Below are 25,172 nucleotides of genomic sequence, written 5' to 3'. Positions count from 1 at the left end.
ATTACTTAGTTATACACAAACAGCATTCAGAGAGAGCATGTCGCAACATGCATGCCATATTTCCCATTGGAAATTAGATAAATCATTTGCATGAAGACATCAATGAATTCATGCTTAGGGTTTGTATGTTGGATTCCTAATATGTGTACTCAGCAGCAAAGCCATACAATACTTTGTATTCAGTTCCTTATTATGACAAAGAAACCCAAAGAAAAAAAAAATACAGTTCTCTCTTTAAGTGACAACACATGCTAGAAAATTCGAAAAAGTTTAACTGCACTCCAGGTCCTACGGGTTGAAGCAGAACTCAGTTGATGATAGATCTGAATAGGTCCCGGTTTGATCACACAACTAAAGATAGAGACTGACAAAGTAACTTTGTGTCCAGCCAGCAAATTTATGGAGAATGGAAACTGTATCACACACTTAAAGCTTTGATTAACCAATTCACATAAAGTGCATAAAACTCACTCTGTATGGCTGTGAAAACATCTCTTTGAGCACAAGAATTTATTATGCCAATCAAACCAATCCATCAAAATAACATGACATTGTTCCTCTAAAGTCTCCAGAATCCAGAAACCCTGTCGCTTATCACTCGCAGCCTTGTGTGATAAGAAACCTTCTGAGCCCATGCTGAAACTAAGAGCTCTGTTCACATCTGATGCTGCGCCTGCTTGCCTTCTCCAATGTGTCATTGCTAAATGTGGTCCTTTTTCTTCTCTCCATTTCACAGGTCTCTCCTCATAGGTACCCTCCACAATGCTGCTAAAAGCTTGATGTAAAACCAGTGCTTAAAACAGTCAACTTGAGCCCACTGAGATGCTGAATTACCTCCTCATCTCTATTCTGGCCCTACCTTCCAAGACCCAAGAATGTGTGATCCCTTCACATAGGCTATGGTCTACCAGACCTTTACCAGTCTACATTTCACTCTGGACACTCCACTAAAGTGGATCTACTATCTGTTCCTAATTCACTTCCACTGTACTCATTCTCCTCTGCCTCACTGTGACTTTGACAAGGTAAACCACTCTATTCTTATTGCTTGGCTCAGGGATCTCAAACAGTGTTTGACTGGTTTACCTCATACCTGACCTCTTACTTCTCATCTCCTGACAGGATACCAGTTTCTCACCCCTGCCTCCATCAGGCAAATCTAAGCAAAAGTCTGTTTTAAGGATCACAGGCAGCTTCTTTCCTCCTTAAACTATATTAAATGTACTAAGACTTCTCTAACAGTTTGTCCTATAAATAAAACCTTATTTGAAGCTCAACTTTTCAACACTCTCCTCCATCCCTCCACCTCTTCCCCTGATACTGCCCCCATCCCATCCATAACTGATGTTACCATTTCCTTCTCTATGTTTATACAAAATCTTGGAGTTACTCTGGATCCTTCTCTAACCTTCTCCCAGCACTCTTCCTCTGTGACCCATTGCTGCTGCTGCTGCTGCTTCAGTTAAATTAAACTTTAACAATTATGTTGCACCTGCTGCCCACTGAGCTGTGATTCTAAACATCTTCATCTCATGACTGAAAGTGTGACTGTCTGCAAAAAGACTGTCACCATTTCCTTCTCTCTACCTGGCTACACTTCTTGATTTACAGTATTCCACACCCACAGGACCCAGACATAGTCACATCATCATTAGAATGAGTAATAATTAATGAAGAAAAGTGCGTTATTGCAAGCCATATCGTATCATCTTTGGTCTACTGGGACCACCACACAATAGTAGAGCAGACCTGATCAATCACAAGATGAATAACAACTCCCGACTGAAGGACATAAAGCAGAAAATCATTTGAAATTACTTTGAAGGATGATGTCAAAAAATGAAGGCTACTTTCAAATTTAGAGCTGTCACAGATAGTGTTATTTTCAAACACAAACATCTACTACTCATGCAGACAAAACTTTTTATTTAAGAAGGAATAAAATTAACATTTTTCCAATTTCTTTTACATTCACCCTCCAACTTTGGACAGACTGGTTTCTATTTTGTGCTCAGGTACAGTGAGGAAAAAAAAAAAAAATCATTTCACAAAAGAAACACTGCAAAGTGATATGTTAAAAGCAGAACAGCACCACTAATTAAGTGCCTTAACATAAGTATAGACGCGGATCTATAATGGAATAAAAAAGAATAAACACATTCACCTGAAGCTTGTCTTCAAAGCAACTTACAGTGTTAAGCTACGTACAGTTATTTACCCATTTATACAGCTGAGTAATTTTACTGGAACAATATACAATAAGTACATTGCTCAAGCGTAATACAGCTAGGATTCAAACTTCCAACCTTTGGGTCCAAAGACAGCAGCTATAACCACTATACTACCAACTGCCCCGACAAAAATAGGAAAAGCAACAATAACTGTTTTAATGTGGTTGCTGGAAGGCAAAATAACTGCTTGATTATTTTTATTGACCTCTGCATTTACTGTGACCAACCACCTGGTATAGAGTAACACAGGAAACAAGACCTAGGTTCCTTGAATAGCCAACCAGAGAGCACAGAATTTTGTGATATATCACTGGTATGAAAATATGACAAAATTAGTACCACACTAACTTCAAGGTTACATTTATTCAAAAAGTTGATAATTTTCTCCAAAGCAACTTATACAGTTAAGGTATTGTTTACAATTACTTACCTATTTATACAGCTGGATAATTTTACTGAAGTAATTCAGGGTAGGCACCTTGCTCAAGGGTACTTAAGCCAGGGGGAGATGAACTTACAACCTTTAGGTCCAAAGGCAGCAGCTCTAACTGCTACGCTATGAGCTGTCCCAGGTCAAACACCACATAATAAAAATATGTTTTGTTCTGGTGAGAAAACAGGCAAAGAGATCTTGACTAACAAAGTTAACTCAATCAGTTCAGCAATACAAAGAAAAACCTGGTGGTTGTTGCCTCTCAGTTTCTTGAGTGTAACATTCTGGACCACTTGGCTCAGCTCCTTAAGGAAGACACACGAAGCTGCACCACAAACTGTCCTTTGACCTAGAACCCTCTTGAGAAAGACCCCAGACTACACTGCTATCAGGGATCTGATGGTTACTGCTGTGATTTTGACCAGTTACATATACACAGATATCTAAATCTGGAAGGGTGGATGTCCTCGATGCCAGATGACCAAAAAAAAATTGTATAATTACAATAACTACATTAACTTAACTGATACTTTCCTCAAAAACTACTTACAGTGATTTACCCATTTATAATTTTTTTCCTTATCATTTCAGAGTAAGAATCTTGATGAAAGGTCCTACAGGAGAAGGTGAGATTCAAATCTGCAATCCCTAAGTTTAAAGGCAGCAGCTCTAATGACTTTGCCACCTGCTGAAAACAATAAACCCTTTCTGGCAAATTAGCTAAGTACCTTTAACATAACTCAAATTCCAGGTTTTCAGTTTCCCTCAACTTGCATCTGCCATAAACCAGTGTAATGAGAAGGAAAAATGCTCCATTAATATTTAATTAAATAAATTAGAGTTGTATCTCAGCTGAAAAAGTCACAGTAATAGAGACCTAATAAATATTACAGCATTCCAGAACAAAAAAAGAGAGTCTACAACTGTTCTGGTAATACACTGTATTACTGAATTAACAATTAGATGCATGGAGTAGTTAGTTTGACTGCAGTAAAATTCCCTGACACATTCAAATAAAAAACTTCACAGTCTTATGCGCTCCTTAAAGATGGAAAGAGCGACCGCAATGTATTCAAAGTGGTAAAGTATTTCAAGCAATATCCCATTTAATGTAAATGTGTTTCTTGAAACGACACAAAACGTTTCTCATCCAACAGCCCCTCCTTTCAAAGTGTCATGAGTGCGGACCAGATCAAGAACGAGCAGCTCTGCGGAACAGATTGCCCAGCCTTGCGGCACTGTGCTAGATCTCCATGTGCTTCAGCATCCTGGAGATCTCTCCTGGTACCTCGCAGGAAGAGCATCTAAATATAGGCAATGAGCTGGCACCGGGCATGCTCTCTCTGGACCGCAGGAAGTTACTCTGGCTAATGCATTTACTCCTGTAACCGTAATGGCTCTAAAGACTCTTAGACATGACACACGGTCATAAAATGGTTCATATACTTGCAAGGGTTTCTCTGACCCATAACATCAAATACACAGAAGGTTACCACAAGTCAGAAAGGTATGTAAAGTCTTTAACATGTACCGAAATGCATCAAATAACTCCAAAAAAACACCAACTCCTAAGATTATTCCATCCTAAAAGTCCTGCCAAAACACTTGGAATCAATATCTAGATGGTGAAATATCATTTAATTCCACTCTTGGATAAACTCATTTCTTTGTTCAAAGAATAGGCATTCGTGCCGTCTACAGAAATGTAAACGTAATTGCAATAACACATGGTAACTGGAACAAGGTAATGTCTTCGGCTATTCCACCATTTCCAACAGAACTTCTATTGGTTGCCTTCTTGGCTTTTGTTTTCCTTTCTCTTAAAAACAAATTTGACAATATTAAGTATGTACACCCTTAACTGTTTCAAGATCATTGTACAGGTTCTGCACATTCTACATATGCTTATAGCTGTAGCACTGCACTGATTCAAAATTTTGGGAGGGGAAAAAAGTCTGACATTTCTTGGGATGTGTTAATCGTCAAGGAAAAAAAAAAAATTTAAATAATATGAAATTCAGACACTGTTTTGGATTCCAATTTATCACTTGAGCTTAACAAGAACTCAGGCCAAGTGCTAATTGACAATTAGTCAGCGCACACATTCTGGAAGCTACGTCGTTTCAACTGCAGACAGCCTGACAATGCACATCAGATATTTAATATTACCACAACATAATTCTCAGAAGACGACGAAGGTCACGTCAGTCTGAATATCATCTCAAGTGCTCCTTCTACAAGCTTTTCTATTCATCTGTGAAGAGTGAAGTGTCAATTCATTAAAACTTCCCTTTTTACGTCGATTTTCCTTTTCAAATAAACCCTGCAAATATCCCTTCATAATGGATTAAAAGACTGTTGACATTAGGAAGATTTACACAGCTAGGTTCCTTACATAAACTGGCCTCAGATGAAGAGTCAAAAAACACATTAAATCCAACCACGGCAACAGGTAGCATAATGGTCAGGGTGTTCTCCTTACAGGAATAGGATCTGAGTTTGATTTCTACCTGTCTGCAGTAACCTAGATCAAGGTACTAACCCTGAAATTCTCCAGTAAAAACTAAAACCTGTATAAATAGGTAAATTATTGTAAGTAGTTTAGTATACAAACCTAACACTGTAACATTATATATGAAATGGCTTTGGAGAAAAGTATTAGCTAAATATAATAACTAGTAGTGCATGAATGCAATGTCTATTTCTGCAAAATCTGCATCTCAAAGAAAGATAATTGTATCAGTAAAGTAATATAATCACTATGCTTGTTCCTTTTGATTTCTGATCAGCACACCAAAGAGGAACACATACAGTATGCATGGAATGGACTGCAATAGGATTGGTCTGCTAACTGATTCCCAAAGCCCTTGTGAACCACTAAGAAATCAGGCTCAAATGTAACTGACAATTTCAGTCTTGCCCTAGGCCCTTGCTGATTTTTCAGAGGCCACTGGCACTGTCCAGTCTGCAGAAAAACACGGAATATGACAAAAAAAAAAATGACCCTACTTGGTGCCTAAAGCTGAACTAGAAATTGTGCTCCACACCAGACTGTTTAACCTTAAAAGCAAAATTCAGAACAGACGAACCATTCCTGACATGCAGGGCTCCAATCAAATCCAGCCACAAAATAGGAGAAACTGAACAGACCGCAGTGTCCCCAGATATTTTTTAAGCCATCGCAGCCCAGACAGAGTATTGACAAGGCACTGTACCAGCAAAGCCAGTAAAACAAGAGTAGACAGTAAACATAAATGTGGACTTGGCTGCTCTGAAGGGCTGCCAGGTACAGTAATACACAGGGGATGACTGCCCAGCAAAACAGCCTGGCCATCAGCCATGTGTACATTAACAGGCTCTGTCAACAGGAAACACGAGGGTCCCAGAGTGAAGCGTGCCAAGGAGCATGCGGGCAGAAACCACCAAACCTACTCTAGTCACTGCTGGGCCTGTGCCAATCACTGCTCCTCCTGCTGTACATACTGATGGACCTGTTCCAATCACATCTGGGCCTGTTCCAATCACTGCTTACCTTGCTGTGGTCACTACTGGGCCTGATCCAATCAATACTGACCTTGTTGTAGCCATCTGCGGTCCAACCACCAGTGACTCTGCTGTAGTCACAAATTTAGCTGGCCCAATCACTGCTCATCCTTCTCTAGTCACTGCTGGGCCAACTCCAATCATTGTTGGCCTTACTGTAGTCACTGCTGGGTCTGGTCTAGTCACTGCCCACCTTATTCCAAACTTGCTGTAGACACATGTGGGTTTAGTCCAACTATTGCTCACCTTGCTCTATCCAGTGCCTGAACCTGGTCCAATCACTGACAGTGCTGTGGTCACCACTGGGCCTCTTAAAATCACCAGAGATTGTAGCTATCCCCACACAGTAACCTCGGTTAGGGGCTTAGATCATTTTCCTGCATTGCCACCTTCCCCCAACACTACACACTCATGTCTTGAAGAAAGACAGCAAAGGGTCCAAGCACCACGTCAGTGTAGCCCAGTTCTTCCTCATTTTGTACTGAGGGACCGTGATGTTGCCAGGCAGCCAGAAACCCTGCTGGTCAGCCCAGAATCCTCTGGACATCGTCACAAACTGCGGATTTTCAGAACAATGACAGAAAATATTCTACAGTCCAGACATCAGAGTGACTTATGGCTACTTTTTTTGTAATAGAAGCCCCCCCAATTACTTATTCACAAGAATATATTTGATTTTAGTATCACAGGGATAGATGATAGCGTAGTGGTTAGAGCTACTCCCTTTAGACCCAAAGATCACAGGTTCAATTCCCATCTCCAGCTGTAATACCCTTCAGCAAGGTACTTACCTGGAATTGCTCCAGTAAAATTATCCAGCCCTATAAATGGGTAAATAAGTGTAAATACCTTAACGTTGTAAGCCGCCTTGGAGAAAAGCGTCAGCTAAATGAGTACAAGTACGTAATGAGATAATCCAAAATATGAATGTCATTCCTATGCAATGATAACAATAGTATTTTTTAGAAATTTAAACCGCTCTGTCACTACATAAAGAATTAAGAAGCAGAACCTGCCAACCACTTTTTCCAATAATCACCAAACAAGTAATTTATAAAAAGCTATGTTTACTTTTGCTTTAACACTGGGCTTTTCTAAAGTGAACAAACCATAATGATGTGGTGTGAAAGTTATTTGTTTCTAGCCAAATTTTAAAATAACATCAGCAGAAGTTTCACCCAAAATACCTGTGGCTCGACTCCTTACTCCATCAAATCTTTCTAGTTAAAACATGATTTAGAGCAACTTTGCATTTTGTGGTAACACACAATCTAAGAATAACCAGGAAATAAACATATTGTACAACACAGAACAGCCCATGCTGTGGATGACTTTTCATTTAATTGTTTAATGACTGTCACGTTGGCAGTGCCCACGAATGAAAATAAGAAGATTTATTGAACAGACATTTACACTTACAGATGCACTTATCCAAAGTTATTCTCCACACGTTTGCATGTTTGGCTGACACACCAGTTTAACCAATATTAAGTCAGAGGTAGGAGGGATAATCTGTTTATGGGGATACAGATGTTTTATCTAGTGCAAATTCCCAGTTCAGCATCTGTTTAACCTTTACTGAATCTTTACGTGCAATGTCATTAACCCTTGATAAACACAAAGACTAGTGTTTTTCATTTAAAAACTCACCGTCACATACCATACTGAAACAGAGAGTAAATAAATATGCTGAATGGTACAATATAAAACAGTGATCTTACCAGATACAAGAAAAAACACCGCATGTTTAATATTCCTTTGTGAACTGCCTAAGTGCAATGCATTTAATCTTTTATATATTTGTTCAGACCAAGAACTGTTTTAACTTGTCTGAGAAATTGGGGGATAAAATAATTTTGTGTGTCTAACAAACTAAAAAAATAGTATTCCATCCTTTGAAATTCAAGTGCCTTGGCAATTTCAGCATAACAGGACTGTGCATTTCCTGACTTGCCAAGTAATAAATCTGAACCCAGGATGGAGCAAGCGCTTGGCTTTGCGAACTCCCCTGCAGCACAGCTAAATTAGCCAGGTAAATTCTTTGTCAACAGTTATGCCTTGCCATCGCACCCGTGTCTGTTCCACTACCCCGATTGCTGCTATGGAGAGACACTAGGGTTTGGAGCAGACTGCTTATGCTCCTCAATCGCATAAATCTGCCATACGAAAGCATGCTTTCTTTTCCACAGCAAGATATTGTGACTCAGCAGTTTATATCAATATAATGGGTCTTTTCACTTGCTCAACTGATCTTGTTTTTCAGCTGCCTTTGAAGGAAAAGGAGGCTTCAAGTGGATTGCTATTGAGTTTACAAGTGACCTGTATTTACACATCACAGCAAGAATAAAATTCATGTCTGAACTCATATTAAACTGCCAGTCTTACTCACATTGAACAAAACCCAGAACACAATTTTTTTCAGTGTGTGGATTACTTATGAACGGAAATGCATTTATCTACACTTAAACTGAGCAATATATATTGTATAGCTCAACTTATAACAACGGAATAACCTCATTCGAGTTTACTATATACACCAGGGAATAAAATATACCCGAGTAGACAGCATGCTACTGCAAATCAGCTCAAATTAAGTCTCACAACAGTCACCTCAGAAATCTTACACTGACTTTTATATGGCTGTATCTTTACAAAATCAATGCAGTTTCATCATCCTTAAGGCTTATCTGTTTTTATATATTGTTTTATCATCTATTGATGAATGCTAACTTCCAAAGTATCAGAAACTATTAAGATAACAGCATAAAACACTTAAGCTTAAAAGACTAAAAACAGATGTCTGAACACAAACTAGCTGAACAATCTGTACAAATTAAACAATGAAAAAAAATGCTCTAAGCAAAAATCTGTATATGGATTTCTCTTACCTTGACACTTCTGCGATACATCGCTGACCTGGGTAAACATCTCTACGGCTTTGGCCCAGGGCTGAATGAGACTTCCATGTCTCCATCAATGTGGTAGCAGGAGAAATCAGACTCGGCAAAGAGTCTGTCTGGTCTCTCTCACCACACTGGGTAAACGACATTGTTCCTCGTGCTCCAATTTCGTAATGAAATGAATGTCCACCAGAATTAACGCCAACAATGGCCGAAGTCGGCAAGCCATTATTCTCCTGGCTGTAGCCATCCTCTGACTCCTGTTTAATCCTCTCAGGCAACCCACCATCCGGGAAGGCTTCTTGCTGGCAGTTGCTATTCAGTGAAGAAGCAGGTGGTCCCAATATTCCAAACAGGCTGTACTCATCAGTGTTGTTCCTCAAGGACAAATAGGTGGTCTCTGAAGGAGGAATGGGATTTAAAGAGTACTGCTGGCGACTGTAGTGAGGATTCACGCAGGCTATGGCTTTGTTTGGTTCGCTTTTTATTTGCATGGAAAAAGGTGAGCCAGGCCTGTTTAGTTTGCTGGTGCTCAGACACATGGTACTCGAGTCCGTGTTTCGCTCATTTTTTATATACTTCACCATTCCCAACTGATCCAAGCCAATACTGTATGACTCTCCATCCAGCTTTTCCACTTTAGGGAATTCAAATGTTTTGAACTCTTGTTCTGTCCCATCAGGACTGCAAATACCACCCTGCACCAGGCCCAGTCCACTCCCAGACCGTGGAACAGGAAACCCTGCAGAGCTCAGAGGACCACACTCAGCCATGGTATTCACAGTTCCTGGACTGGAGACTGAAGCTTGCATGTTGCTGTTTTGGCCAGTTGGGCTTGACACAGAAGACCTCACGCTAGCACTGCATGAAGGTGGAGATCTCACACTGCTCATGCTTTGGGGACTAGAAATAGGAGATCTCATCACACTGGGAGGACTGGCAAGCGGGGATCCCACATCCCTTGTACTAGTGGGGCTGCAAGCTCCTGACATCCTTGGACGATGGACAAGGGCAGCACTGGCTGTTCCAGGAGCTTGTTGTATGGGGCTATTCAAAGATAAGCCAGCATTTCCAAAGTCAGTCAAACTAGTGGTTGAAGAAACTAAATTGCTACTTGCAGGACTGGAGAGAGAACTGTTGAAGTTTTGTGTACCACTGAGGGAAGACACCAAAGCATCAGATCCTTCAGTAACACCAGAGGAGCAATCCATTATAGGTATGCCAGCAGGGTGGGACACTGGTGTGTAACATGTGGAAGATAAATCTAATGGTTTACTCTTTGAACTCCCTTGGTTGTCTTCTAAGTTTTGTGCAAAGCTGTGGAATCGCTTTCTTGAGCTACCATGCCCACCTCCCTGTGAGCTCTGAGGACCAAAGCCATAGTCCAGTTCTCTAGCTGCATTCATATACAAGCCCATGGACTCCGCTACAGTTTTTGAAAGTTCTTTGGAGTCCATCTCTAACTTACCAGCAGTGACAGAGTTGTTTAACAGTGGCAAAACAATGGATTGCTGATCCGGGCTGAGACCAAGCAGTGGTTGATTCACATTTCCCCCAGTGCTTTCCTTATAGCCTGACGACACATTTGGAGCACAGCTGATTTTCACAATGTCCATCAGTATGTCGCTGCTGGTCCCATTTTCCTCATCCATGGAGCAAGTATATTCTACAGCACCAGGCGTTCCATCCCACGCGTTCTCGCTGTTAGACCCATCGAGGAAACCTTGGTACTGTTTCATCTCCATGATTAGATTACTGATGCACCTGATTAAAACAGAAACTGATCGTACTTATGTATATTTAAGTATCAGCCTGTTGCTAAAACATTATTTGTAGGAAAATATATGGCCTATGCATGGTTATAGGCAAAATGATCTTGCTCATTTAGGAAAAAGAAACAGAGTTAAAAAAAAAGAACACATATATAGTGAGTCTAAATTTTAGCATGTCTAATACTCTTCACAACATAATGAAATAGAAAAATGATAGTTGGCACTAGCAATGTCTATCTGAGAAGCATAACGAACCCCGCTACAGACACTAAACTTGTGAAATGAACAGCTGTCAAGTGTCCACTCACTGGCAACGAAATTGAAATGAAAGGAATTTTTGAACTTGGGGGAGGAATGGAGCTCGTGCCTGCAACGATAACTACGAAAAGCCATTTGACGGATTCAGTATGTTAATATTTTTGCATTTATTATCGCAGTAGAAGTGCTTACGAGTGTTTCCACATTAGATGCGCAACACTTGCTTTCGTTCTCATTACGTAAACTGCCGGGATAGAGGGGCGCTGCCGCCTTAAGGCGCGTCACGTGGGGTCACAGCGTTCAACTCCTAACCCTGCCCCCAGCCCACTCCCATTGGACCGCAAAGGAGAAGACAAAAACACAGTCATGTGGTTGGACCCTTTCACTGCCAGCCTCGCCCACCGCGTACGCCCATTGGACGATATAAAGAGGCTGCCCAAACACATAGTCACGTGGTTCGCCGACTCCGCCACGCGCTGGCCCCCGGAGCTGCAACGCTGCTGCGACACTGCCTAGAAAATTCTTGCCTTCTTAAGGCAACACGATATTGAGGAAAGTAATAAGTTTGCAAAAATGAAAGAAAACACTTTATACGCGCATTGATACGACAGGTACACTCACATTAAAGGCTATAAAACGTCTTTTATGTGTTAATGATTACTGCACAGATTAATTATAGACGTTTGCGTTGAGTATCTCTGCAATATTATGTTTTGCTTTGCTGAGGTGACATTTATTTATGCATTAACTCACTGCTACAATAGACCTCCCTGTGTTTCGACGAAGCGAAGGGAAGCTCTGTTTTGGGGAAAAATGGAACCCATCGCATTACGCCGGGCTTATCTATCTGCAGGTTTTATCCCACAGAAACAATACGCGTGGAAATACGCATATATAATTCGGAGAATGAGTAAATTCGACACACAACTGCTATCATGTAACGCCCAGAGACATGAGCGCAATGTGAATTGAATGTGAATCGATGTAGACTAGATGTGTTCCTCCTAAAAAGAATCATCATGTAACTAGCAATAAACTCAAAATCCCACCGGGAGTTTTTTTTTTTTTAAAAAAACTAATTTGACAGAACGGAAACACTCACTGGCACTTCATCTGACAACAATGTCGTACGTAAGGGTTAATCCTCTAAATCGATTTAACACAACAAGCGCGACGCCTATTTAATTAACACCCTCCGAGTCCGTTTCGGTAAGGACACGAAAAAAGTGGGGGAAGCACAGCTGCAGCGGTGAAAACGGAGTATTTTGGCGAAAAGCATTCGTGTGGGACTTTCGTCAACAACCTCAAATTAAACTTTTTCTCCCATATATTACCCAGCCGCCCTCGACAGACACCACAGATAAATTAATCTTTCCTTGTCGTGGTTAGTCAGTGCGACGCTGCAGGTACGCCAAGCCAAGGTGAAAGTTTTGTCCGGCGAACAACACAGAAAGTGGAAGTAATAACAGGTTACAATACAAACATTTTAATACCTTAACTTAAGCAACTTAAACGGACGAGCAGCCCGAAGTGAAGCAACGAGCCCACAGTTGTGCAGCCAGCATCCTCACCTTAACTGCGACATGCAACTTTGTCAGGTGTTGTTCTCTGTTGCTGTGGAACAACCAACCGAGCACCGAAAATGCCGTTCTCTCTTCCCCAAAAAAAAAAATCCCCAATATTCCAAAGCATCAGCCGCTCAGCGCGCCCTCCGCTGTACTTTTTAATTCTGACAGCAACAGACAGACAGACGAACCGCCGAGTTTCTCCTCAGCTGCCGCAGCTGAGCTCAGGGAGCCGCTCGCGCCGCCAACACTGCCGCGCGCAAACTTCTTCGCCTCTTTCCCATTTCGCTCTCGAGACGGCGCGCCCGCGAACCTGCGCGCTCCCGACGGAGTTGTGGCACAAACAGCGAAGGAGAGTCGAAGGCTCGCGGGGCTCGACGTCATGCCGCGCGCACGAGTCCTCCTACCGCGCGGGAGAGCGATGCGAGCAAAGTATCAGAAATAAAAGTGTGTGTCCTGGACACGGGTGCCCCTACCGCGGCCCTCGCTCCGCGCTCGTGCGCAGCTGCTGGGGATGCGCCCCAGCGTCCTTCTGTTTGGCCCGAATGGCCGTGACGGAGAATCGGCGTTTAGCAACGTGTTTCATATGTTGGTAGCAGCAGCCAGTTGAGCTGCATACGGAAGAACACGCGAAATGAAGGCCAAGCGCTCGACCACGATGTGCCGTTCACTTTGACATGACATGACATGACATGATATGATGTGTGAAGCCCAAGCAGGACACAGCAGCTGCGCTTCGAAGCCCGACACAGTCCGGCCTTAGTTTAACTTAAGGGCACGAGGCTCCGGATCAGTCAGTGTGTTTGCGCTGCGCTCCTCCTGGAACTGCACGGTGAACTTGAAAGACACACACGTGACACGGTGACATTATTGTCCACGATTCAGCCCGACGGCGGGGGGGGGAAGCCGCGCATGATGCACTGACTTTTTTTTTTACAGCGAACGCGCACGGACAGCTGTAAATAAGCGTGACGCCCGCTTTCGGTCCCCTGAACTGAAGCTCGCGGTCGCTCCTTTCATCCCAGTACTTTATTTAATACGGAGACATCCTCACTAAGCTCCGCATGCCGTGGGAACCACTTACATAACCCACAAGAGTGGGGATTTGTGTGGAGCACTGACAACAAGTCGCACTAGTTGTGTCCAGAACGTCCCGACTCAAAATGACAATATAAGTTACCCCACATCAATATCAATCGTGATGCGCAGATCGTAAAAGTAACAATATTGGAGCGTCAATATATTGCACATCTCAAGAGCAATGAACTGAGCGGATTGATAAACTGTTCAGAGGACGGTAGCTTCCTGGATAACAATACCAGTAATATAGCTCTTTAAAGTATAAAAGTAATATATTTTATATTTTAAAATCGTGTGGGGGAGTTTCCTGGAAAAAAAAAAACAGCTGTTTTAGCCACAGCTGTTGCTGGTCTCATAGCTTCCAGACACTCTGCATTAGAACACAGACACTTTTATTCTATTATGATCTATTCTTTTGAAGCCAATTATTGCAAGTATTACTTTTCAAGAACTAACATTTTACTACCAGACCAGAGTTGTCCAGAATAACTTCAAAAAATCACTACTATTAGGATTATCATAAGCAGTCCAGTTACACTGGATGTGTCAGTGAGCAAATAGACCAAAAAAAACTTTTTTTTTTAGAGGTTTCTTGGTTTGTACATTTGTTTTAGGTTGTTCACAACAAATTGTAATGGAACTTTTAACATTTTTTGCAAAGAATTTGCCTGGAGCTCTACTGCAGCTGTGCCTATCCTACAGACATTTATAAGGAGTTTTATGGTCATTTGGCAATTGATTTTACAGTTATTCCTTGCTGACTCCTTGCATTAGTGTGGTATGAACACTTAAATCCACAGTTTGAGATTAGAAAAGGGTTATGCAATAGCAGACATGTTAATAAACCCCTGGAGGCTAGAATCACACAATCACACCTTTGTTGAAGCATTATTGGCCAAAGCTGTTTACACATTTTACAATTACTTCATCACATGTCTTAATGCACAGCTGATGATGTCATTTTGTAATTTATATTAACATTTCTGTCTTCTGTAGATAACATTTGCTGCATAGTCCTGCTCATAACGTTGTTCTGCTCTTGCCTTTTGCACCTTAATACTGATCCATTGAATGAGAGGCAGATGTCCTCAGTGTGAGAATGCAAAATGTCTCATCAAAATTCTACATTTTCAAAATAATGGATATCTTAGCAAAAAACAGAACTGGTAAACTTGACAACTGAAAGAAAAGAATGAACTAAAACATTTTTGAAAGGTGCAAATTAATAAAATTGGGAGAGGTTGATATACTTTTTCTGTATCTCAGGCACATGCAGTTTCTTGCATAAAGAAATTTTTAAACATATAATTAATACTACAATAACAATACAATTCAAAGAAAGCTGCATTAGAAACTTTTTTTTTAGTAATATTGAGGATATTCTAGAAATGGCTATTGCTGCAACTTCCACTTTGGTTTCATTGTTCTTTACACAAAATTACCATAAAGAGAGTACAAAGAATTCAATCTGCCAATGAAGATTACTTCTAGAGGTTTGAACAAAAGAAATGGGCGCATGTGACATATTTCACATAAGCTAAATAAAATGAATAGAAGCAAAACTTCCTTGGAAAATTGTTCTTTTTTTTGCCATGTATAACTCTTGATTCATGAAAAATAGCTATTAGGGTTGGAAGATTTGATGGACACATAACAGCCTAAGAAGATGTGAAATTCTGACCTAGTATAATGTTTTTGAGTTGGATGGGTCAGTAGCCCATTATTTCACTGCTTGGCTTTCTACTCATGGACCAGCACTTAATTTCCACAGCAGTACTCTATTTGTGTATGTCATGGCTGGTTCCGGAAGGAAGTGGCAGACCCAAGTGCGGAGTGGAATTTTTGCTTTATTCAGGGGAATCTGAGAGACTTGGTCACTGGACAGGGAAGAGGTCTTCGAGACGTGAACGTTGTTACAGTGACAATCCAAAAGGCAAGGTCGGTGATCATAAGGAGGTACGAGGACTAAGGACTAGGGTTACGGGACAGGGAAAGGGAAAGGACTCAGGGATCATGGATCATGGATCATGGATCATGGATCATGGATCATGGATCAGTAGAGTATAGGTAAGGCAGTCACAAGCTACAAGGCTGAACAAGGTTCTGCATCAGCTCCTGCTTTGACACTGCCTTTTATGCATCAGTCTGTGTCATGCCCCAGGTGTTCTGCATTGGCTCGGCGGCGTGGGCGTGGCAGTGTAACCTATTGTCTAGACTGTGCAGAGTGTAGATTTGGCATTGAGAGAGCTTTCCTAATTTTATCACCCAAAACAAGCCCAAAATATGCACAAAGCATAATTTTCTTACATAAAACACTGAAAAAATGCACCCATTCTAGAAACCCTGATACAATCTCACAGATTGTTGTCAGTTATCCATTAAAATGTTAAAATACTGTACTACATATCATTAGTTACCCCAGTGTCTTTCGTGGAAAACTCAGTATCTTTGTAACTTTGTTCTAAACTGTTTGTCATGGATGCAGTTTAGCCATCTAAAATTATACATGATGTACCATTACGACCAAAAAAAAAAATATGTTTCACTGAAGAAGACATAGTATAGCCTTCACAGACAGGGGGGGTGTTATTGTAGAGCAGTTTAGTTCTGTTGTGCTATTTACCCAGAGTCCAGTCTGGACATAATGTTCCCTTTCTGGAATACACACTCATTTTAATTACTAAATCTGTCAGTTTGCCATTGTACACAATTTCCCAATAAGCAAAACCGTCTCATTAATTTTACAAGAGCATTTAGGGATGAGATGTAATCAGCAAAGTAATATTAACTGGATATTAAACTCTTTAATTTTAATACATTCATATTCAGTTATTTGACGTTGCTTTAACAGAACAGTTTAAAACCAGCTGTTTTCCTTGAGTGAGACCATCATGATTGTTTTTTATTTGGGCACCACTTCTTTTTTTTAGTTTTTACAAATCTTACAGCATTGTGTTTAATGAACCTATTGTTAATTTGAGCCCACTGTGAGGGTATCCATCACATTTTACATGAGATGACCAGTTCAATGGAAGTTCTAGAACCCTCCACTTGTCCGTTCTTCACTGCAAAGTTACATTTCTGAAACACAAGTGAGTGCAAAAGGTGTTTCAAGAAGTAATGACCACTTGTTGCCATGGACACGATCTGTGACACCAGGGGACGCACCCTCATCAACCACATGATTCATGAGAGGAGATGCTGTGTGATCAGCTTTTGTTACCTATTGAAAATAAAAAGCATTAATGGTAGGCTAACATCCAGTTTTTTATCATAAGTACAGCTACTCTTGCAGTGAGTTAGATGCACAAAGTAACACAAGGAATCTGTCTGCTGAGTATTCACAGTTACAATAATTTTCTTAATATTTACAGAATTATCAATATTTCTTCAATGTACATTTTCACAGCATCTAAAAAACATTATGGTGTATGAAACATTATACAGTATATATTAAGCGCAATACAGTGAAACTTACTGCACTAATAGAAACATTTGTGAAAAAAGTTGCAAAATACAAGATATGCAAAGATCAAACTAAAGCTTGTTGTTGTGTATTGAGTACGAATGTAGACAGGTAAAGATGCCATTTTTCTTGCTTCTGATGCAACAGACACTTAAAGAGAATGGTTTCCTCATTGCTTTTTATTTCCCCATAAGGACACAACATTAGCCAGGATGTTCTGTTGGTTTTGCTGTTTCATTTCCTCCTCTGCTCATATCACAAATCCATCAGGGCTTGGTTTTTCACAACTGGAGATTTGTGTCATTTTATAGGCGCAAGCAGGTAAGAATGCCGAAGTACTCTCTGCATGTCCCAAATGCTGATTTTTCTTTTAAACGTTATTTCTGCCTTTTAACGCGTGATATAAAGAAAGACCTTAAAAGTGTCGAGTTCATTATGTTTTCCTGTGGAAAGTTACATTACAGTTCAACTAATGTCAATTTAAACAGGGCAGGAAAGAAATGTGTGTATATATGTAATATATATTTCAACCCACTATATTTTAAATGGCCCGGGAGAGGATTGAGCACGACAGCCACATCCCCCGTGTTCCTGTTTTCACTCACGCACTTCTAGATACGCAAATAGATTCTCCGTTGCAGATGAGCCACACAGACTCACCCGCACAAATTACAGCACATGTCAACATCAGAGGTCTCTCCTGATTTCCCTGTCCTCAGCTGAACTCCTTTTTGCTGGATTCCTGTGCACAGAAAGTGGGCCAGTTAGCCTGTGATGTAACACCAAAGCAGGACCTGGGAAGAGCGCCGAGATGAGGGGGCGGTTGACAGTAACGACCGCCACCGTCAAAATCTCACTGTGCACGCTCTCTTGGCTGTCTCTACACCTGGACCTTGTGAGGTAACCCATCTATCAATAAAACCCATCTATCAATAAAACATTAAACAAAGAATTAATTCATTAAACTGTGAGCATGATAAATCTGTGTCAAAAACTGCTGTTCTATGATATATCTATATTGAATATGGTCTCGGTCTTGGTTTGCTTTTTCTCCGGGGATTCCAGCCTCTGCTAGGTGGAAAAATGCAGCAGTATCCGAAAAGATGCAGAAGGTTGCATAAGGCATAGAGAAGGAGGTCAGTGGAAAAGAAGAGTCAGAGCAGGAAATACAAACATGTTAAAATGGGAAAGGGGACAGTTTTTATGAATGGGGCCTGTGGCATATTGGGTGCCACAGGAGAAATGTGCTTGGCAGGCTCATCACATTGTATTTCACTGAACAAGGACGTGGCCCAGCAAAACAGCAACTATCGCTAGACAGAAAATATAGCTGGACTCCTCTAGCACACCTTCTCAGCTTCACGCGAAAACACCAAAGCAGCAAAAAATAAAAAGAGGTTCACCAAAAGAATCACAAACTAAAGAAGCTATTCAAAACCCATTCCAGGGCTACTGACCGCATGCGCTGTAGCACATCTGCTCATGTGGTTAGTGAAACACAAAGCGCAGAAACCTCCTTCAGAACAACGTTATTACAAATCTCACTGCTCATCTTTACTGGTAGATCAAGGTCAAGTTCAGGATGACATTCCATTTCAAAGCAAACACATACATACATACACATATACTGTATATATTACACAGTTGCCTAATACATTCTAAAACATTGTCTACGTTACCTAGAAATTGATGGAGGTACAGCCCAACAAAGAACCTCCAGGTCAGAGGCGACCAGATAAACAGAAATGAATTTCAATGATTGAAGTGCTTCAAGAATGCATGGAATGAGAGAATCTAGAGAGATAAATGGCCCAAATAATCGCTCCGCTGCAGAAAGAGAGAAAACTGAATGCACAGATGAATGCTGATAAAGGCATCCAGCTCGATGAAAGCAGCTCCGTGCATGAATATAACCTCAGATCTTCCACTGCATAAGAGCTGCAGCTTGAAAAGCATTGGGCAAGAAAGAGCACAAGCAGTCAAACCTGAGGAAATACGTTTCCCGAAAGCAGCACCAGATCATGTGTGTATTCATGGAGCTACACACAGCAGAGCAGCTTCTACTCTGTGGGAGGAATTAAATTCAGAAAGGAGGGTGACGTATAGCTCAGTCAAGGCTCAACAATCTAGGAACGTAATGAATCAAGGTGGTCACTTCCAAAATGATGTCTTTTTTTCGGCGCTTCTCTAGAAGTGAGTTCGAAAGCAATGTTTGCATCGGTGCTCATTAATAATGATGACCAGCTGGCTCTGATCAAATTATTAAGATTTTCACACGAAGCAGCTTTTCTGCAACGCACAAGCAAGACAGGAAGAATGAGCAATGTGCTTTGTTATTGGTATTAATGGTGACTCATGTTTTGGCAACTTTATAGTGACATATAACATTAGATTTGCACATCAACAAACTAATTACACTTATGTTCCAATTTCTGCAAGAATATATTTTTAAAAGAGCAATTCATGGCAATTCACACTGTAAAGTATGGTCCTGGCCACTGTGCTATCTCCTACTTCTCATTCATAGCCCTTGTTCCTAGTGGTTTTAACCTTTATTTTTGGCTGTTCTTTAGTTCAATACAGGCCCATTTTTGGTGAAAAGCCTATTGTTATGAGCCTCTGTCATGCCTGTGTGGCCAATTTACCCGACAACCAGCTGGAGTGCTTTTGTTTGGAAATATACACAAATTAAATTGAGCACAATTTCTTTATTAAAACACTGAGCTCCACTGAAGTAGAACATGTATCACAATTTATTAATAGCAGGTCCTAAGAATAGGCCATTCATAATCTCTAACCTAAGGAGATGCGGTGGCGCAGTGTGTTTGGCTGGATCCTGCTTGCTGGTGGGTCTGGGGTTTGAGTCCCACTTGGGGTGCCTTGTGATGGACTGGTGTCCTGTCCTGGGTGTGTCCCCTCTGCCCTGTGTTGCTGGGTTAGGTGCCAGTTTGCCATGACCCCACTTAAGACAAGCAGTTTCAGACAGTGTGTGTAATCCTAGCCTGCAGCATAACGAGTACAGTATTGAACTGTATCATATTAGGAATGAAGGGCTTGAAGTGTTTGTAGGTGTCAGCACCAAAGGTGCATGTGGTACCACTTAGTACTTACATGCAACAAAGTCCTTTTCACCACGTACAATGCCTAGTTACATAACAAATTCATCATGAGACTGATGATAAAATGGTGGAGCTTGATAACCCTAGTTTCCAAAGAAGACTTTTTTGCAATGTGGTGGACTGGGAATGGCCAAGGGGCCCTTGTGCAAGATTTAGACCCTGATGACCTGATTAGCACTTCTACATCTTTCTTGTGTATCAGCCCATCAGCATTATATTTAAAACTGATTAAATTTAGTACAAAATTCTCTATTGTGATTTTTTTAAAATACCAGTTATTGAATTAATTCATTAATTCAATCCGGTTTGCAATGTTCTGGTGTGCACCCCCCAGCTGTACTGTATCATTCGGGCAAGCAGTTGTGCAGTAGTATATTTATGTTTGCAGGGCCACATATTAGAAAAGTCCATATTAATTTAGACTATAAATGTAAACTAGGCTTCACAGCTTTGGCTTTGGCATGTAATAGTCCAGTACTTGTGGAAAAACATAGGAATTCAAGCATGACCACTTGTAGAACAGGCACAGTAGACGCACCCAAATCCTAAAATGATTCATTATATAAACATAATCATCTTCATTAGTGCTTTAATTACAGTGGTACAACTGGTGTCCAAATACCCACAAAAACTTTTACATTATTCATGACTGTGAACTCCATCTGGAGCAGGACTCGCAGACTTGGCAGTCTTTTTGACTGGAATTACAGGAACTAGGAAATTTGGCAAAAGAGTAAATTATTCTGGCTAAGTGATTTTTCAACCTGGAGCCAGCTGTGCTTTAAATGTCAGTGGTTTGTAAACAACAGAGCAGTCTGATTTGTTGCCTTTATATACAAGTAGGTTGTTGAGCAAGACACCCCCACGGGGCACATCAGGTAACCCAGGTGTGTCGGTCTCCTCTGACGAATGAAACGGTGCGGTTTGTTTCTCCTCGTATGTGATCACGATGCACAATAATTTGGCAGAAGAGTCATGTAAAGCTGAGACAGTCTGACATGTTGGACAAGTGAAGGTTTTTGATCTAAGCATAATTTTTGACAAGCACTTTACAAAGAATGTACAAAGGGAAAAGAGGGCAATGTGAAAGGTGTAGGTGCATGCGTGACATTATTAATCAGCCATAGATTCCGTCGTTAGGCAAAGGGCAGCTGAATAGGTCATATCCAGCTCAAATGTCAGACTAGGAAAAGTGTATATGTGCCACTTCTCTGGGAAATTAATACAGAAGAGAAAGTTTGGAAGCTGATAGGAGCAACTTGGCAGGCCTCCCTGACAACCTCTGGGGCCTTCCTGAAGACAGCGCCGCCTTTTTTTAGCCTTGTCACGCCTTGTTGACAACCTCAGGAGGTCTTTCTAGGCTCAGTCAGACCATGCTGATGCCCCTGGTGTTCCTTTGCAGTGGATCCGGTCAGGCCAAGCCGGGGAGCACCGAGTTCCTGCGGAAACAGAGGGCCACACAGCATCTCAATAATAGGCCACCAGGTGCCACAAGGAGAAGGCACATCCTTAATAAAAATATTATTAATACATTTGCTGAGATGTCAGTATGGTTCTGCTCTACCTTGGGGTTGTTAAATAATTCAGTGGCGTGTCAAAACATTCATTCAAAGTGTTGATGCAGGAAAAAGGGTAGGAGACAAGTCTTTCACTACAGTGCAGAGGACAGACCTCTTTACTTAGTCTCTCCAAGCAATAAAAAGCAAAATATACTTATAATGAATAAATTGCCAATATGTTACAAGGCTATACGCTGTAATCTGATAGGTGCCAACATTTATCCACATCCCAAGTATGGACTCCTTTGATGGAGAGGTGTCTATTTCCTCTCAAATGTAGTGAAGGCACCTAAAACAACACCTAAAACGAGCGAGACCACAGAACTACCAGACGGTTGAATATAATTACGATGATTCCTTGGGAGGAAAGGAAAACAATAAAATGACATTATAATTTGAGGTGCTGTCTTAGCCTCACCTACCCTTAAGGCGAATTCAGTGGAGCATGTTGGTTTAATATGAAATGCACTGCAAATACCGAGAGGCACAACAACTTTTCTGTAGCTACTTAAAATACTTCAGAAGTGTGTCGTTCGAAGTTTAACTGAATTTTCAGAATTCAAAACTATTCAGATCTGTTCCCTTTCATGGCCACATCTAAACATGTTTCCCAGAAAATACAAAGGCTTATATTTTTGATTAAACATTTATTTTATCTGATATCAACTCTGCCCAATGGTAGTTTACAGTAATCCTCAACAGGGTATTTTTCACTTGTGTAATCCTACACCTACAAGAACCAAGGCGGTCTGAATGTTTATGCGGTATTTCAGTTTTTGAATTTAAGATACGTTGCAAAATACCTTTAGTGAATGGATAAATACTGAATACTAAAAATACTGGATGGGTAAAATATGTGCAAGTTTAATCAGCAATCAACATTTGAACATCTTGAAAAGGCCTCAATGCTTTTGTAAGGTGCCGAGTACGAAAAACCAGGAAAAAGCCTGCAAAAAACAATCTAAAGCAGCCTGCTTGCACCCATCAGAAGAATTTCAAGGTTTAAGGAACAGGAATTCTGCTTTCAGGTGTCTTGCACATGTCATCAGACTCAGCAATACGGTATATTCCTGCTGTGACTGTTTTCTGGGGAAAAATCCCTTTAGGTTTTACCATTATGATTTCATCCCATTTCTGATGGTGCCAAAAGAAAACAGGACCCTTGAAAGACTTTAACTGATGTAGATCATTTGCTTCAGGAGGGGATAAGTGGTGAACTTCTCCCTTGGTTGCTGGATTGCCAGTATAGTTTGTTTGGCACTTGGCTCTGGCAGAAGGCTGCAAAGAATGCGGTTACAGATTCAGCTAATTTCTTACTTGCCTGTAGTTATATCAAACTTTGCGGCACTGATTTGCCCGTGCCTGTGCGCTCTCACATGAACCTCTTATTTTTTTCCTCTCCAAGCATTTCTTTCGTTCTACTGTATTCATGTATCTGTATTTTGGATATTTCCTTTTTCCTGTTGGGCCCCTAGGTGTATCACTGCAGTAGAGAATATTGTAATGCTCTTATTGAAATAACCTACAACCAGGTATAATCTAACAGTGTATTCACTGTGTACTGTAAATGTGTTTTTAGGGTTAGTGTAATATGATTTCTCTGTTCACATGTGTAGCTGTATAAGATGTCTGCAGACAGCTCAGGAGAACATCTTCTCCTACCACTTTAAATATTCATCATATTTTGTACTTTTTCTGCTGAAGGTGAAGGAATGTCCTTGTGGTGTTTTCACCAAGAGAGTAGGTAGAATGAGGTCTGAGATCCTTGAGCAGCTCTTACAATGTTTTCTTGAAATGGGTAATACCATTAACCGAACTGGTAGATAAGTGACCGTGGTGGATACAGAATGAAAACTCAAACAAGAACACGTACAATTGTTTTCCCAATACTCACTAAAATTAATACTGTTACAAAGTGTAGTTTTCGTGGCTGCACGTGATTTCCGAGCATCTAATTGCCATCTCCATGCCCTTGTAAACCTTTTGAAGTTAATGTAAAGTCTAACTAGATAGTGATTCTGTGTTTGTTGGGGTACATCTGTCCAAAGGCACGAGCCTTTCTGTAGCAGAAGAAAGCTGTGTTCTGAGAATTGTGTCACAAAGCTGTAGCGCCAAACATTTTAATTTGCGAAAAGAAAAGGGAAGTGTGTGACAGATGCCATACAAGTCGGGTAAGACCTGAACCTTTCTGCTGCCTCTCATTTAGATCTTCACAAGTGAGTCCATGATTAGTCCTCATTTCCATTCTGAACAAGTTTGCTTATCCAGTCCAAGTTCACAAGACTTTTCTGTCTACACATCACCCCAGTCAAACTCCACCATTAACTGACTTAACACTTCCCCTTTTGTTTATGAACCGTGTTATATTGTATTTCAAGCTGCACATGCAAGCACCTTCAACTTTTTCTCCATTCCTTTGCATCGCGGCCGCCCTTTGGCCAGGGTCACTATCGAAACTCATGCCTGATGTAGCATGATTTTCATCTTTTGCCGCCCTATACTTGGTTCCATCCAGGTCCCTCACTCATGCATTTAATTCATTCCATACTTCCTGCAGAGCAAGCAAACCCTAGAGGACTGTGCTTCCTCTTGTCTAGAGGACCCTCTTGCTACTCCCCAAAATTCAGCTGGTTCTGCCTCCAGGTTTGTATTCATCATCATTAGCTACAACCCTCACATCTCCTACCAGCATCCTGACGATCGCTTAAAGGCTTATCTATTCCAGCATAGACCGAGCTCCTTGAACCCTGAGCTGTTCAAAAGCCACAGGACCAACACTTAGTCAGAACTTTTCCCCAGCCTGACCGCTGACAGGCGTGTGTCGTGTCTTTTCATAACAGAGTGCAGAGAGCATGTCACGATTCCACTATTTATGGCCTCTTCTCTGTCAGCATGTAAAGTGGGAAGTGTCTGTCTTCTGGTTGAGCAACTGCCTGCAGCAGTGAGTCACTTTTGCTGAAGGGATTACATTTGTGTAGTTTTTTTTGTATATTCAGCCATTAGGATGCAGAGTCAAACTATATACATTTGGCACAAACAAAGAGAAATCATTGTTGTAAATACTTCCTCTGAGACTTTGAAGGATTTCATTGACAGAATCAACTGGGGGGAATAAATATATGGCTGTGTAATTAATTTAGGTAATTTTCTTTAGACATGCAAATCTATATTTGGCAGCATGAATAGAGACATGTTACTTCCATAGTCATGTCAAGCTAATGTGGTGACTCAGAATAGGGTTGTTTT

The 25,172-nt window shown here is 41.0% G+C and overlaps 1 protein-coding gene across 1 annotated transcript in view; it reads right to left on the bottom strand.

Moving 5' to 3' along the window:
- LOC108936702 (mineralocorticoid receptor-like) overlaps nt 1-12,782 on the bottom strand; it is a 56,631-nt gene extending 43,849 nt beyond the window's left edge. The window contains exons 1-2 of the mRNA XM_018756218.1: nt 12,709-12,782; nt 9,096-10,871 (exon numbers count right to left, since the gene is read on the bottom strand). Of these exons, the coding sequence (XP_018611734.1) occupies nt 9,096-10,871; nt 12,709-12,722 (1,790 nt within the window). The 5' untranslated portion in view covers nt 12,723-12,782. The remainder of the gene's footprint in view (nt 1-9,095; nt 10,872-12,708) is intronic.
- Nucleotides 12,783-25,172: the final 12,390 nt, after the last annotated feature.

Source organism: Scleropages formosus, chromosome 3 (genome assembly GCF_900964775.1).
Source record: "Scleropages formosus chromosome 3, fSclFor1.1, whole genome shotgun sequence".
Lineage (NCBI taxonomy): Eukaryota > Metazoa > Chordata > Actinopteri > Osteoglossiformes > Osteoglossidae > Scleropages > Scleropages formosus.
The sequence above is the reverse complement of the archived record's forward strand: the minus strand, read 5'-3'. Positions and strand labels throughout refer to the sequence as shown.